General features: G+C 35.2%; 2 protein-coding genes across 5 annotated transcripts in view; one reads left to right on the top strand and one right to left on the bottom strand.

Moving 5' to 3' along the window:
* Window positions 1-4,341, top strand: part of LOC135681198 (uncharacterized) — a 47,202-nt gene extending 42,861 nt beyond the window's left edge. For all 4 annotated transcript variants that reach the window (XM_065195553.2, XM_065195545.2, XM_065195528.2 and 1 more), the window contains exons 17-19: window positions 296-425; window positions 939-980; window positions 1,723-4,341. In XM_065195553.2, coding sequence (XP_065051625.2) covers window positions 296-425; window positions 939-980; window positions 1,723-1,785 — 235 coding nt within the window. In that variant the 3' untranslated portion in view covers window positions 1,786-4,341. The remainder of the gene's footprint in view (window positions 1-295; window positions 426-938; window positions 981-1,722) is intronic.
* Window positions 3,899-16,619, bottom strand: LOC135681223 (deformed epidermal autoregulatory factor 1). The gene is made up of 9 exons (XM_089113555.1): window positions 15,406-16,619; window positions 14,597-14,776; window positions 12,447-12,588; window positions 10,467-10,491; window positions 9,873-9,937; window positions 9,016-9,290; window positions 7,885-8,016; window positions 7,057-7,176; window positions 3,899-5,474 (listed from the first exon to the last, which is right to left on the bottom strand). Exons 1-9 carry the CDS (start codon window positions 16,261-16,263, stop codon window positions 5,304-5,306), a joined length of 1,968 nt encoding a protein of 655 aa, XP_088969681.1. The 5' UTR covers window positions 16,264-16,619; the 3' UTR covers window positions 3,899-5,303.
* Window positions 16,620-17,602: the final 983 nt, after the last annotated feature.

The following is a 17,602-nucleotide window of genomic DNA, read 5'->3' as shown; positions in this document are numbered from 1 at the left end:
AAATCAAGCTATGAAGAATGCTAAGAAGAAATCTAGCAACCATTTCATGCAAAGCAACAAAGAAAAGAACCAAATTTTATTGCAAGCAGCTCGCTGTTATACTTGCAGAGCTTAAGTCACAACATGTCAATCCAATGTTTCTTTCAGGCTGTTCTTTTTGGTATACAATTGAAATAGTGAATATTTTTAAAGAAACACATGCTCTCAATTTGCACACAACATATGCAGAGTGCAAAATCGCGTATTTTGTTATCCTTTTAATGTATCTATTGATTTTTGTTCTATTAATCTACAGTTCTGCATCAATGATATTGTTGCTGCTAAATGGCCTTTTTACAGCTGTATGGGGAATGGCAACTTTTCAAGATTATCTTCAACATTTCCACTGGTATCAGCTAGGACGAATCATTGCTAACTTTGCTCTGGTACGAAACAAAGCTTTTTCTTTCACCCTGAGCTTGAAACCATAGTACAGATAATCCTTAACGCTAAGAAACTGCTTCTTTTAGACGATTAGGCTCATGTTTCGGGTTAAATTGACATAAATAATAAAATTAATATTTTCTTGTGACTGATTAGCTCTCTTTAGGATATGTTACGGTTTGTGTGTTATTATTTTTCTGCGAAGCGTTGCTCTTTAGCATTTTTGGTATTTAAAAAACTAATATGTAGCATTCAGTTCTTAAATCAACAGAAAAGGGAAAAATCGCAAATTAATCGTGAGCTTTAGTTTTTTATTAAAATGTTTGCAATGACGAAGATGCTTTTAGATCTAAGAATCAACTTTACATAGAACAAGTTCATTTAGGACAACTTAAAAATGACAGACACCCAGACACGGTCATCGTGTGTATTATTTGTTTGAAAGAGTTGGAGTCGTACTATGTTAATTACATTGCATAAAAATTGCTAGAAAACAAATACACCTTCTTTTGCAGGCGGCTTTTGTGTTCACATCTGTATGTTCAAGCCCAACCCAGGTAAGTATCTGAGCGTTCATGTGCCCTCCAAATGTAGAAGGTGATGGAAGAGCCAAAAGGGGGTATAATCAGGGAATGCGAAGACCTAAAATTACAGAAGAAAATAGTTAAGACTTTTCAAGAAAACTTGATAGTTTTTTCCTTTAAGAAATAACTTTCCCCTTCCTCTAATTCAATGTTGAATGCATGATTCTGAAGCAAAAATGGAAGAAATACCAATCCAACATTGATTTGGGGGGAAAGAGGGATTCGATTTTACAGGGGCAACGTAGAGTATAAATTGCAAAAGCTGCATTTTGTCTCAACCATTTTTCTCCAGGACTGTAGTTGGAGGGGTTGAGAGATTATTAATTGAGGAGAAGATGCAGTGACAAGTGTCAAGAGTGCCTACGAAATTATTTGGGAAAACATCTTTTGCTTTGACTGAGAGGGCATCTATTTTGAGGAAGTTTGGCACAATAGGCATTCAAAACCTGATAATGTTACTAGTTGTTCGACCTGATAAAGTTAAAGCTCATTAGAAAATTGACTTTAAAGAAATTGGAGAAAATAAGGGGACCATTAGATGCAAAATATGACCAAAAGACCCTCTAGAATATAATAAAGGCAGACATTTTATTTTGAGGCAAAGCTCGAAGTTTCTTAGAAATTTGAACAATAACATGTAGCAATAAAATAGCCTGTCATTTTGCAAACTGACAAATAATTTTTAAATCCTTAACCTATACTGTATTTTTTCCAGACATATATCAGACACGACCATCAAAGGATGAAAGCAGCACCAACTGCAAAAGATGATGTCTAAACAAGGCGAACATTGCGTGAAGTTATATTTTGATTTCCACAAGGCGACATTTTTTGGTGCCCAATTTAAAATGGCAGGCAATGCCAATGGTTTTAGATTATTATAGTTCCTACTTTTTGGGATTTCGATACGAAATCAAAAATCAAAACTCTATATGCCTCTTGGAAATCCGCCTGAACTCTGCTATGCATGGGCGGCACCAGATGGGGATGGGGGGCTGGGGGACTTAAGCCCAATAACTTTTTTGCAAAAAGTGTTTTCAAGAGAATAAAAAGAATAGAAATAGAAAAGAATAGTGTGGTAAGTCCTTTTACAATATTTTAAAGGAATTAGACGGGGTCTATGGTGCCCCATAAAGTAACGAATTCAATTTTAAGAATGGAATTAATCAAACGTAAAAAACCATACCTTAAAAATAGCAAAATGTTTGCAAAAAAGGTCTGCAAGTAATATTCTGAAATGTATTTTGAATTAGCCTAGAGAGCGTGGTTGCAAGAATTCTTTCCTCGTTTCGCTCGCACGGAAGCTTCCCTTTTGGATGTACCTAAGGCCCCCGACAGCCTCTCGCCGGCCTTCCAATGTACCGCTATAATAACAATTGCCCCATAAAATCATAGGCATAAGATATCGTGAAGCATTATAGTGCGTTTTTCAAAATTGGTTTTTTAGTCTAATAATGTTAGCAACTCGAGCCCCCTCACTTTTAATTTCTTGGCGCCGCCCCTGCTATGGCTCTATAGCTGCGTCGCTTCACAAGATGAGACAATGAGCTACTGCTAACAAAAACAGTTACTGAGAAAACAGACAAAGAAATCGTTGAACGATTCACTGATGTAAATGACATCCTTAAATAACAGGCTTCCTTTGCTCAGGTTGATATTGCTGATAGACTTCTTTTTATAAGAACGATTTAATAAAAACACGAGCCGCAAAATTGGTCAATTAAGAACAAATTAAGGACAAGCTGGGGTTATGGTAGCGTAAAATATAATTTTTGACAAAGTTTTGTAGCTACGGTGATGAGGGGGGGGGGAGAGATGGGGTTGGCATACCCTTCGACAAATGATTCCATTGCCTTTTGACAATGAAGCGTCGCAGTTTTAGAAAGACTGACTAGTCTGAACCTCAATTTACTTATCCTTTTAAAAAGGTGTGTATACGTTCAGTTATCGATAATATACTTGCCGGATAATCAGAGGCGAATTAAACAGACGATTTAAGTTAACAGCTTATCGATAAACAAACAAGTTTATGTTAACTACAATCTAGTTGTATAAAGTCGATTTTGTTCACATTTACGTCAGCTTGAAAAGCTGCTTTAGCCATTAGAAATTAACCTAGTTGGTGAAGGTTGTCGTATTTTTTGTCATTATGTTGCCTTCTATATTGCGAAGTTTATGCGCGTAGATAAATTTGCCAGAAGTCTTCATTTTCTGTTGGTTTCTTATACAAAACTTCTGGCATTTCTAATTATAGAAATGTGAAATCACTCAAAAGCAGCCAATTTTGTCACATTTTCAATTTTAATTGCGTCCATTTTCATTTATGTGGCATTTTCATAAATTTTCCATCAGCAGCTTAGGAAATGTGTGTGCTTGGACTAAAAATTTTGACCCTAGCACCATCCCTGATTTGGCACCATTAATTTTAACCATTGAAACAAAAAATGCAAACTTTTTGATTTGATGATGCAAATGAACAGCGAACATGCAACCCACAGTCTGCATAGATCTAGGACACATCGATACTTCAATGATGTCTAGCTGGGCTGGAAAAAATTTTTCTTCCTGGCAGCAAAATTAGTAAGTCAAAATTTCCTGTTTAACTTAAGCAAAATTTCCCGCAAGACTTTAGCAAACTTGCACCTACGAGTGATACTTTAAGTTAGAAGCACTTTTCAGGCACTGGGACATTTCGTTCCACGTATTGAGGTTTGTTATATCTTCTTCCTTAAAAACTCAATTCAAAGCTTGGTTTTCCCTGCTCATAGAAATAGGCATTGAAATCAACTTTTCGACAAGAAGTTAAAAAATCTTGTTAGGCAGTGGCAAATTGCTCCTTATATCGGGGCTAAAAAGTAGGAGGTTCTGAGAAAGAACAGACCAGTTTCAGCTAAGATTAAGAAAGACTGTAATTATCTTTTGAATGATTAACGGTGATATTTTCCCAACATAACGTGAGGTTAATCATTAAAAGTTTATCATACGAGCCTAATCAAGTTCTCTTCGATATCACCATAAAAATCTAATTTTCATAATATAAAACGATGAGAAATTTGTGTGTCCAATTATACAAAACTAAAAGAAACATAACACGACAGCATATTTCTAGAGAACTATTTAAGAACAATAAGCTACAGTGGATAAGTTTTGATACTTGATCAACGATGAATTAAAAAAATGTAGAGGTAGATGCCAATCGTCCATGCTCCAAGAAAAATGGAACGCAAATCTTAGTTAAACTTTCCAAAATATACTTTCCTTCTATTTGCAAACAATATATTTTACTTAATTGTTATTTTACGATCCAGCTGCAGTAAGAATGTGTTGTAAAAATGTTCAGGTAACATAACAAAGCCCATGCTCTTAGCGTAAATTCTTCTTTGTCATTAAAACTTATTAATTAATTTCCTTCGTTCTCTTCCGTATCATTTAAACCTCCTTACAAAATGGGGAATTCTCTTACTTTTTACGTAAATATAAAGTTATTTCCCTTTCAACCTTTATAAGTCTTGACGTTTAACGGCCTTCAAACTCCAAAATATTGCTAAAAACTAAACTGGGGATTTTCTTTAATCTTTGTTGCCCTATAACCAATTATAAAAGGTTTAAAGACATCGAGTCATGGTAAATAGGCCTTCTCTATAGGGAGTCATTTGGTTTCGGCGTGATCGTTGCTGTTACATGTGATTCAGTACGAGGTGAGTTCATGTGACCAGTTTAGGGTCAACCAATAGCATCGCAGTTATAAAAATCGTGACTTCGCGGATTTTGGCACTTTGGGTATACCCAATCCATTTTATCATGACTCAATGCCTTTAATGCAGAATTTAATTCTGAAGAATAATACATGGTAAATTCAATTATCGTAATCACTGGATGACATATCTCTAGGATTTTCATAAAGCGCGAAAAAAATTATCTACAAGAAAATCAAACAATATGAAACAATAAAACTTTGAAAACTAAATATAATCAAAATTAGATAAAACCCAATGTTAAAATGACATGGAATGATAAAATGACCTGAAATGATAACATACTAGAGCGACTGCTAGTTTTGACTGTGTCATAAAACTTCGCCTCTCTTCATGATTGCTTGTTGCAAATCATTTCAAGGACGGAGTCAGGTCTGCTATCATAGTTATAAACAGGCGCGAAATTTATGAACATAACGAAGTCACCGCCAAATACATTGTCTCCAACTTGCTCAACATCCTCAAGCACCCAACATGGGTATAACCACCATCTGACACATGCTCCATCCTTAAAAATATTTCTTGACGACTTCACATTCACCTAGTCGGCTTTACCGTCCATTTTATTATGCTGGTCGACAGACATTTGCTGCTCGCCACAAATTCGCTGGTGATTTATCCAGTCCTTTTTCTGGCAAAACTGACTGCAGTAATAAACTCTGTGACAACCAGTACACTCAAGAAGTGCATCTCTGTCACAGTTTTGGCAATTCTGTAAAACGAAGAAACAAAAAGCATTAGAGGAGATATAATATTACTTAAAGATATTTTTTTGCCAAACAAAATTTGAGCTGCGAAAATCTTTAAAAATCACATCTTTAAAACTTAACATTATTTAGCCGCAGAATATGACGTCATACTTCTCAAAATGCTGCAATTTATATCGTTTGCCATAACTTCAACTTTTTGTCCCAAGATTGGGAACGTGTTTAGCACAGAAGATCATTCGACTAAAATCCTCATTACTCACTCTTGCGTAAAGAAAATTTTAAGACAATTGCATTAACATATAGTCTAACCCTGAATTGTAGGTAAAAAGTGAGATGATGAATATTAATTTAGTCAAATGCAGTTTGAGACGGATAGTTTAAGAATTTATTAACTATTATCTGAATTTTACATAAATTAAGAATAATAAAGATCGACCTTTGGGAGTTTAAGAAAAGAGCTTTTGGAGAGTTATCTCCGTTCTTTTATAGAAAAGAGCTTTTGGAGAGTTATCTCCGTTCTTTTATAGAACGATCGGAAGTAAAAATAATTGAAAATAGAAAAAACCGTACCCAAATGACCTTTTGTGCTGTTCAATAACTTCAAAGATCAATGTTACACAAAAATTCGAGGCATTGATCCATTTTATGCCATCCATGTAATCTTTTTATAAGAGAGTAAAATATATTCTTTTCAAAATCCTTCGCTGTTTGTCATGAATATCCCTAAAGACAAACCTTACTCGCATCCTAACATGAAGACTTTACGTAACATTGTTTTCATGAGCAAAAATAAGGGGGAACGGGCAAGACATAACTGCTCCAAGACTGGAAATAACCTTTAAGCTAATCTTTTTCTTCTGATTTTAAAAGACTTTAAAATTTGCAACGCAACTTAATAGATGGATAGGACCAAAACTTCTCCAAAATTGACTTTGTCCAGCGCTTAACAATAAAATGTCATAATAACCGAAAGAGCCTTATAGCGTGCGCTAAGCAGAAAGAAAATGGTTGCTGAAACTCACAATTTTGCAGAATAAAAACACGCCCTTTAGCGTCATGCCTTACGGCTGGCTATACATGAACAGCGACGCGTGATAAATCTTATTTTGGTCGATTAAAATTTGGCAGGGTTAAAGTTTCGTTTAAACTTAAATATAGGGGTACCGTGTGGCACCTGAGTCTCTACCGATGGGTGGATCACTTGCTAGAAGGTTTTTCTTTGAAAGACATATGTTTCCAGCATAACTGCACATCAGGGAAAAGAACAAGAACAGAGAAAATTATGAAACAGAGCAAAAGAGTTGAATTAGAAGTGTTGATATAAAGAGGGTGGTAGCGATAGAGAGTGTGATGAACAATGTAAAACAAGCTGAAAGAGACGCATAGATTGCAAGACACGCAGGATTATATAATACAAAATGCAAATAGGAGTTTTCCGTCAATGGGGATTCTTCGAACATCCATTTAATTAGCATCAAGAAGTGCTCGTTGAATGGTGAAAGTACGCGAATGTTTAAAGAGAGAAAAAGAGGCTTTCTCAATACAAATGAAGTAGTACGCAATGAAGTTATGGGAAATGCTTACCTTTATAATTGTAATTTGCTGTCGCATGTTTAGTTGCTGTAGATCGCCTTTATCGTTGTGTGCTGAGGCAAGCGCTTGAGATAGTTGTGCAATTGACTGCAAACGTATCTGGTTGATAGCCTAGAGCATCCGTTGAAAAAATCAGAATCAGTTACTTGGCATCAGTTAAAATCCCTTTTTCTAAGATAAAAATCATTTGTGTACTTATGTAGGGGTGCGTCGGGATTAACAAATAGGACTGATCAATCAGTGCAATCCAGATTAGGAAATGATTGACGTGGTCTGATGAAAAAAGCATTTTTTGCAAGCGATCAGGATTGATCACGTTACTTTGAGTCTAAAATACGAGAACAAAAAACACGAGGGATGTTGTTCTGGGTGATTTCACACTAAAGGGACTACAGAATTGATGTCATTTGACCCACAAGTGTCACTGACAGATTGGAGACGGACGCGGAGAAGAATACAAGAGTATGGCTTGTCGATAGGTATGGCTTCTCGTGGTCTTAATAGTCGGCCTTTAGATGTTTGATAGAGACAAACTATGTTTGACTGGGCCTAAACTGACCAATCCTGCCGTTGCATGAAATCTACATCATGACATTGGAAGAAATTCACTTGCATAAATGGCAACAATATTTCAATTGTTAACTGCAATCATAAATAGACTGGTAAGGAATATCTTACGAAACATAAACAGGTTGTTGAACTTCCTGCTACGTGCATTTTAGGCCACTTAGTGTGCTTCTATTGCTATAGCTGCAACACAACATGGTTTTTATTTAGTGACATTCTTAAAAGCACATTGAAGCAATAAAAAAGGCTGACCTCCCGTTTCTCATTCTCTGCTTGGATCTTTGCCTGCGTCACAGCAGTATCTTTAGCAGCTTCTGACTGAATTTTGGCTTGCTCAATCATGAATTTCAGCTGATGAGCCATACTCAACAATGACGTCACAGTCTAAGAAAATACATTACTTAAAAGTTTGCGATAATAATAAAAAACAGAAAACAGCGAAAGCAATAGCATTCTTTAAAAAGTTTTGTTATAACGTAAATGCAATGCACATTAACGATATTGTCGAAACAGGCAGGTCAATGAACCCCTTTGCAAAATTGAGGGATACAACATCCTTTCCTGCTGGACGCGCTAAGGTAAAAATTGCATCAGTTCCTTTAACTGAAAGCAATTATAGACCTTTGGCATGTTCAGTCATAGAATAGTTAACTAACACCTTCAAGTTTATGTGCAAACAACATCCAACAAGAGACAAACGAATTTTGACAACTATTATGGTGAAGATCTATCAAATATATGGAATCTGCAACAACTAATGAATAAGATGCAAGACTAGGCCCATAGAACTGGATTGTTATAAGTGGTGTAATTACAGAATTATTATCATTCTACGGCAGTAGTATATGAATAAAATTGTGTTGAATTGAACTGAAATGATTTGAATATAAGTTGCCATTCCATAGGTAAAGATATATTGAAAGAATTATATTGGAAAACAAGTATTTCTTGTCATTTAAATCTGACAACGCACAAACAAAATAGAAATTGACATCAACAGTATAAGAAAAAGTTGTCTTTTTTCTCTATAGTTTCCAATACCTTACACATTTAGGCCTCAAAGGTTACCATATTGGTTTTAAGAAACTAGTTTAGCCTTGTGATATGACATTCTTTACGATTAAAGGCAAATACAAAAGAATTCAAGGCCGACTAGACAAAAAAAAGCAGTTTATCAACTGTCTCTAGCAGAGCAAAGGTTTTCTACCTTAGTTGAAATAAGATTTAAGTAAAGCCATATTCAATAACAGATGGCACTTGGGATTCAGCCTTAGAATAATGACATAAAGAAACGAAAGGAGAGCAAATAACCTTGCATGACGCCTCCGTATTGCTCCAGGGTAACAGTATCTTAATTTTAGTAAGCAAACTGAAAACACCTACCTCTTCTAGCTGTATCCAATGGGGATTGTTCAACGTGCTGTCAAGAACAGATGCTTGGGTCCTGGTCGGTGTTGCTGGTGGGCGCAGAGACATCAGATTACCCGTGCCAGTATTCGGCATAGTCATACTTGGCAATGCAAGAGACGAGACAGATGCTTTTGGGGGTGATCCAGATCGAATGGCATTTGGAGTCGATGGGGTCATTTGCATGAATGGTGTAATAGGAGTTATCGGTGTCATTGGGGTGACCGGCGTCATAGGAGGCATGTTGCCGTCTGAAAAAGAGGCATGTTAACAACTGAAAAAGAGGCAAGTTGCCATCTGAAAAATGAGCGAAATCGACACAGTATACAGAATCCAAAAAGCGCCTGTAACTTGAATACCCATAAATGGGAATTGCGAAAAACAGTGTAATACTTGCAATGGTCAACATGCAAGATTAAATGTTAAATATCATTCTGAGTTGTTAACCATAGAATAAGTCGAAACACCATCAAGGGCGACTTGTTTCTTTGCAGTTAGTATCGGTCCTCATTCTTGAAAAACAAAAAAAAGGAAGTCGCGTTTTTTCACTAACCAATGAGCTTTTCAATATGCTGGAAACATATCACTGTTTCACAGTCTGCTGACAATGTTATGGATATTTGGGGAGAAGCATAAAATCTAATGTAACATCAACAAGAAATGTATGTCGTTTGTACATGTCCAGAGAGTCCACAATAAGGTAGGACAGGCGATAACAATTAATGATAAGCTATTTGTCAAGAAATGGAAAAGTACCAGAGGAAAGGCTATTTTATTATGTTATTTCTTGAGGATTTTAATATCAACTTATTATGAAAAGAAAATTATCCTACCGTCTAAATCATGAGCAGCCAAGGTTCCACTATGAACAAGTGATGGAAAAACCTCTGAATCCATGCTAAAAAATGACAAAATTCAAAATGAAATTCTAGAGAATATGAAGCAAATTTTATGCAAACAAAGCTTCAGTGTCCAGAATTCAACAAGATTCTCAATTTTAGGACAACAGCTGCCTTTCTAGGACACTCGAATAGAGACCACAAACAATTTGATTATTTCAAATCAGCTTACAAAAGAGGTTGGATATCTGTAATCAACTTATTTTGAGCTAGCTATTCAACAGTTTATACAGCTTATTAAATGCAAAATCTGAATCTAATCAGTCATGGACTTGAAACTTCTGTTTTTCCAAACACGAATATATCCAAAACCGAAAAATGTAAAATATGATAATATTTAGCTTTCATGTTGCTGATAATCATTTAAAAGCAATTCGTGTAGATCCAAGATCTTGCAAAATGGTGGCTTACATTTCTGAAGTTTTAGGTGATGCAACAGATTAGCAACACATTGACAGTAAACATCAACAGTAAACAATTTTTGCAAGTGCTCAAAATCGTTTTTCGATTATAAATACAAAAACATACCTAAAGGACCTTGCCCTTCTGAGGTCTAGGGATAAAAACGAAATTATAAACAATGACAAAAGAAAATGAATAACAAAACAAAAATAACTGTTTGGCGATCCTATGCATATATAACAAAGAGAATTTCAAGAGGAAAAATTTTTAACTTGAAATAACTCTCAAAGCTGTTTAACCAAGAGTCTAAAAACTGGTTTCAAAGTTTAGAAAGAAATGAAACCCCCTTTACAGTAATTCAAAACAAAATTTTGATATTGTCATCAATATGTTCAAGGAAATTATCAAAAAACAAAAAGAAACAAGAAATAAGTAGGGAACAATATACAGCTATTAAAAGTAAGATTTTAAAAGCTACCAGGGCAAAACAAAAAACTAAGGTTCAATACTTTGAATTGGCCAGAATTAAAATTATTATTCTAGAAGAATTTACAATCACCAGCCTGAAAATGAGTATGTCTTTGTACAGACAAGAAATTTTACTTGTAGCCTTCATTCAGAGTTGTGTGAGACACAACTTTTATCGAGTAGTTATATTTTGGTGACTTTGACGCCAAGATTTACATAACTTAATGATGTTGAAAACTGTTGCACTAAACACAACAACTGCTTGTGTATAACCTGGGTTGGGATGAATACTTAGACTCTTTCGGTGTAAGGTGGCGGGCAGTAAGTACATTGGGTGTTAAGGTAACAGACAAACTTTACTAATTAACAGGGTCCAGTCTGCACTAAAGATATTAGAGCCATGCCCATGTGACAAGACCAAAGCAAGAATCAAGTTTGAGGCTTGGAGGCCACAGTAAACCAATGATACAATCATACCATAAATCCTTGAATAGGCCCCTGGGGTTATAAAAATTTGTAAGTCTTTAGATGGTGGCACAGTCTTTTTGCCAATGCCTCACTAATTCTAGTTTTTTTCATAATCCACAGAGTGGTTTTATTGATATGAACTGAAATGATGCTTTTTTATGTTGTATAACTATAAGGTCCCTTCTAAGGCATATCAAAAGGAAAATATTAGCATGTTAGGATGAGGGCTTTTTGAATAATTTAACTTCCAGGGTTAAGGCTTATTCAAGGGAGACAATTTGTAGATTTTAAGGTTTGCACAACAACTTAAAAACAAACTTTTTAGTGGTTAGCCTTGCTTGTACAAATCTGTGTACAAACCAGTAAAACAATTTTCAAATTTAAATATTTGCTTAAAGCAAATATTTAGTTCGTTTTGGTTGAATAAATGAATGCTTGTGCCATGAAAAGACTTTGTTTTACGCTTTGGCTTTTTGTCTGACTGAGCATGTGAGCTCTGCACCAGATGATGAAACATTGATTCATAGAAACATTGTAAATATCTTTCAGGATACATTGCAGAAAATTTTGTACTTAAAATTAGGAAAATCTAAGCAACCTAGATCTAAATTAGAAAAATATTTGAAAACAGATGCCATCTACTTCTTTTCATTTCCATCTAGTCTTCACAGATAGACAATTTTTGAAATTCACAATAAAACTTTAATTTAACAATAAAATATTAACTTCACTTTTCTAAGTTTCCTCACCAATAATAATAAAAAACAAATAAAATGATCAGTCAGCTATTTTGAAACTAAGGTTTTAATGAAAAAAATTATGTAAAAAAAGAAAGAAAAACTTTCTATTAAAGAGAGGCTTAGCAACAAAGAAAACACAAAGATGTGTCTCCGGGAGAAAGTAAGATGAGAAGACTGAAGACTGTGGATTTAAAGTGCTCATGTTTCAAATAAGATAATGAAAATTCACTCAGCTATCTTTTTGATTTCTTATTTTTTCCTTACTTTTGATTTGTGAATGTTGAATCAAACAGCAAACTAACCAAATTGTATTCCTTATAAAGTGTAATGACATTTTTTTCATGTAGCTCATTGCTTTTATAGGACAACCTTTTACAAACAACTATTCTATCAAATATCAAAACAGAAACATTTTTTAATTAACACTAACCTTTCAAAGCTTCCTCCCCACTTGTTGAAAGCCTCTTTGATACAGATCCTTCTCCATCCCTTCTCTTTCTCTTTGCTTTGGTGTAGGGTACAAAAAGTTTCACTGGACCACCTTTCTGGATACTTGGGTTTCTGCTTGAAACCTATGCGAAACCAAAAGTATTTGCCCTTTGTAAACACACAAAAGACCTTATGACATCACAACAAAAGCTTGGCAAAGGTTCAAATACCTAGGAAAGCTTCTGAATGATAAAAAGCTAAAATGAATTGTTGTTAATGGGATTTCCTTTTGCCAGGGTATCCATACAAACAATTTATGAAATGAATGAGCTAAATACAAATAGATGATGCATAAAATAAATTGCAATTACATTTTGAAACAAACAGGAATTAGTTAGAGATAAATATTGTGAAATAAAGCAAAATGAAAGTTAAATCTGAGACCAAGGGAGTAGTGTCTATGCAGCCAGAAATGACCAAGGGAACAGTTTAATAATCATCATGTTAGCTAAAATGGAGTATGGAAATGTAAAGGAAACAGAGTATTGAAGCAAAATACACTGGCATGTAAGGCTGGCTTGAACAATAAATTGAAAAAATGAAAGAAAATCAATAGTCTTATTGAGCACCCAGCATAAATGTAAAAAGGAAAGATGAGGCAAATCATTTTAATCTCATTTCAAAAAACAAAAGGTGATGAATCACAAAATTCTTTTGAAATTTGACTAATATGAACAAAAAAATTCTTATTTAGTGAATGAATCTTAAAACTTAATCAATAAAACTTAACAAATCCACTTCAAAGAAAACCACTGAGGTATAAATTGATCACAGATCTAGCCACATTAGAGTCTTGTGTACATTGAATTGAAAGATAAAAATTTCATGAACAAGTGTTTCCATGGCAATGTGCTATTAATGGATAACAGAGAAAATATATAAATAAATTTTACAAAAAATAGATTTTCATGGAAAAGCTGTTTTATATTTTATAATTAGGGAAGAATGGAATCTTTGTATAGCACCAGTATGTATAATGACACTCACACATGAGTCAAAAGTTCAGAAACCTGATGACATTAAAGTTTGATCTCATCAATAAGAAAAGCACTATTTTCAAGCTTTGTTATTGGACACTATAATTTTCTTGAGCCAGATAGGTCTTTTGAGGTGAGCAATAACTTGCACCTGCCCTACACTTCCCTCAGCAGCTGTGAATCACTCAAACACCTTTTTCATTAGCCAGTGGACTGCAATTGCTAACCCTTTTATTTTTGGCAGCATAGAGGCAAATCAATTGAGACCTTGGTTCTGTTACTTTTGCCCTATGTTAGCAGGGTATTACTCATTTCTGAAAGATTAGCAAGATGCCTTACAGATTCAATAATTATTTGCTTAAATTCAGCATTTCTTTTGTTTCCTTTCTATAACAAGGCAAGCAATTCACAGCTTACCTTGCAAAAAACTAAAAAAAGTATAATATTCTACAAAAAATTTTGGAGCTTCGCAAGAAAAAAGTTGTTCAATAAGCCACAGTATTAAAAGTTTGATAAAAAAGCAATAGTATTAAAGTTGTTGATGACTTTGTCTGTTTGAATAGCAGCACTAGTGACATGGTTCAGAAGTGCCAAAGAGACAGCATGAGTTATACACAAGGAAACTGAAAGTGTGGCCCATAAAGTCTTTCCTGCCACAATATGCCAAAAAAACAAAACATGGAGGGAACTGTATTTGGTACAATATGTATATAGAAAGTTTAGCAAAATGAAACAAAAGAGATGCAATAGAATCTCTCTTTAGCAAGCTTTTCTTAAACTGAATCTTTAGGAAACTTAGAGCTCTTGGGAGGTAATAAACAATATATACATACCATAAATCCTCGAATTAGCCCCCTGGGGGCTTATTTATTTTTGATATTTTTGGATGGGGGCTTTTTCCAGGAGGGGGGAGCAATTCAAGGATTTACGATATATTTAAATATAAAAATTATTTTGAAGCTTGTGTTACAGCAAAGGGAAGAATTAGCATTTTTTTATCATTACATCTTCTATAAGAGAGAAGAATTACTGCTGAACAGTAAATAACATGGATCTTGAGAAACAATTATAAAAAAATATGTGCTTAATGATAAACATTCTCAGAAAAACTTACCATCTCCTCACCACAGCAGATTCCACAGGTACAAGAAACAGCATGGGGGGCAATAATGCCATCATCAATCAAACGATGCAAAGTCTGCCCAGCATATCTAATACTTCGCTTCCAATCCTTACATGCTCCACGTCCAGAAAATTGTTCAAATTCAGTAGGTGTAAACCATTGGTCATCAACCTGGGAAGAAATTTATCAAGATGATGAATATATATATAAAAAAAGAAGTAAAACAGTCATTTTGTGCTGTAAAAAATAGTAGAAATTGATGTGAAAATATATGAATAAATATATATTGATTTTAGGAATTCCTCAAAGAGCAGTGACAAAAATATCTTACTTTGAGCTAGATTGCAATGCTTGGCTTGTTCTAAATTTTTTTACAAGGATGCTTTACTTATAGCATGCATGAATATTTGGAAAAATATACAGGTATATATGATCTGTAGCACATGGCAGAAAAAAAATTCAAGCCAGTGATTGCCAACTTCTCACACCAGAAGAATGCACAATGCTGTTGTGGGGCAGAAATTGTGGGGCAAAAGCCCCTAGGTTTTTGCTAAATTGTCAGTCAAAACACAGTTTTTACCATTTTTGTCAGTAAATTTTGTCATTTGTCAGCAAAGTTGCTTGTTTTGGAGATTTTGCCCCCATCGTAAAAATGAATTCCCTGTTCTGGATTTTGCAATAACTTTCAATGTGTCTTTGCGAATATATAACCAACATACCCCTATAATTTATAAAGGCTATTTTGAAGAGTCAACTTGCAACTATTGACCTTGATAGGGGCAGCAATAAGGAATCAATACCTTTATGCATTTGCCTTTTGAACCAGAACCAAGTCTACTTTTATGAAGCTCTGCATTTGTATCCCTGCACCTTACAAGAATGATATCGCTCTTTGCAGCTTCATCCCATTTTACTTTAAATGAAACTCTGTTCCTCTCTCTAATATCGTGCGCCCTTTTGTGCCCTGGCTGTGCTCCACTTGGACTTGGCGCAGGACTGTCTGTTTTGACAGATGACGGTGTCCCTGGGTTAGAATATCCATCCAAGCTTTCATCGAAGCTTGATTGAGAGGGAAGCATACATGGTTCTTTGCTTGATTGTGCATGATGCAAGGAAGGGAGCGAATGTTTCCGAGATGAAGCTTGGTTGTTCAGTTGATTTAAACTCTGGTTATGGGCGTCATCAAAGTTTGATCTGACAGGAGAATATTCGCTAATAGTTATGCCCGGCAGAGTATTTAGTGCACTTGGAGCCTTTGATGTATAAGAAGGCCGTCTTGGAGTCCCTGATGAACTGGTTGAAGAAGCGTTTGCAGGAGATGATGATTTCTCTAACCCGCCGCCATTTTGTATGCCATCATTAGGCCTGTTGGGTGTTTGCAGATTAGAGTTACCTGAAGTGAGCGACGCGCGTATTGCTTTGCTCGCATCGTAATTCTGGGCCGACAGAAGCTGTGCCTCCCCTAACAACCCGTTTGAATCATTCGGTTTGAATACCAAATTGTTGTTTCGTGAAAATACTTGGTCATCCTCATCTTGCACCGACTTGTCATGATCAAATTCGCTGTTTTTGCCATGAAGTTCGTCGCCATCACTCGCATCATTGTCGGCCAATGAAGTTAAATCAACCGATAATGTCCCGTCCAGTCGTGCAGACATTGAAAAGTTATTTTTGACACGATTCCACAACGAATCTCTTAAAATTATTCCAGAACCCTCTGAGAGTATTACCTGGATCGCTTTCCAGCTAAAACCCCACTCCTGTTGCAGAACACACTTGTTTTTCAGAGCAACCGAGCGTATTTGCAATCCAGCAAGTGCGTCTGTCGCCTCCTTCTTCAAACCGAACAATCCCTGGTATGACGTCACGAGATTCGTTGATGAAAAGAAAAGGTCACATGATCAATCGAAATTAATCTTTTTCCAGCGAACAGTGACGAATAAATGACGCAATGTCTGTATGTGGAAAAGTGATTTATTACTCCCACAAAACTACCAATGTTATGATAAACAATCACTAGGCAGAGGAATAATGTACTTATCTTGTAAAATTTTAGATAACTCATTTAGACTACACTGCTGCTTACAGTCTGGTATAATTGTGAAATGTTTTCTTGCCACAACCTAAGAAGAGACTTGAGATCTAAAAATTGCACTTAACCCTCCAAATAATTGTACGCGAAGTCAAAACCCTGCAAATTTTACTCCCTGGCAATTTCAATTTTTCCCCATACGAAAAACGAGCTTACCCCTTCTTTTAGTTATTTCTATATCTACCCTCCCTGGGTGTCTCATCCAGCATCATTTTTGGAATAGAGTTTAGGTTGTTCAGATATTCCATGCCCCTCTGTGGTAGCGTTATTGTACGGTTGTTTGTTGTAGTGTATTGTATATTTTAATGAGCACAAAAAAAGGTTATCTCCATTTAGTTATTGCTATTATTATTATTATACGCATTGAATTGAGATGAACATTTCATAAAACAAACATTAGACGATCGAGAAAATTTTGTGTTCCCTCGAATAATGGTGCTATATTCAATATCCTTTCGGTCATCGTGACAGGAACTCTCAGCTTCCTTGTACTATCCACGTGAGTATTTATGGTCACCGGCGGAAATATTGGAAAAGTAAAGTACACTGTATCTTAATTGATAGCACGTTGAGTCTAAAGTTGAGAACAAATTAAAAAAAAGCTGAAGTTGAGTTACAGCAAAATGTAATTTTGAACAATGTTTCACCTCAAAAACGAGGAGTTTTGTGTCATCTAGGGATGATTTTTGGGTAAATTTTGAAACTTATCGACAAATTAAGAATATCTCACTCATTTTGTTGGCAAACGAGACCTTCCTAGAAGGCAGTAGCTTTTAAGAACAAATTTAGAACAATCCAGCCTAAGATTTTCGAAAAAATGAAGAGCAGCCAGCCTGAACTTAAATTTACTGGCTCTTATAAAAAAGAGTGTATACCGAAAACTGGTTCTAAATGGTGATCAGAAG

Source organism: Rhopilema esculentum, chromosome 17, assembly GCF_057945365.1.
Source record: "Rhopilema esculentum isolate cy_ngs chromosome 17, ASM5794536v1, whole genome shotgun sequence".
In the NCBI taxonomy this organism is placed as follows: domain Eukaryota; kingdom Metazoa; phylum Cnidaria; class Scyphozoa; order Rhizostomeae; family Rhizostomatidae; genus Rhopilema; species Rhopilema esculentum.
Note: the sequence above shows the minus strand (reverse complement) of the source record. Positions and strands in the feature narration are given on the sequence as shown.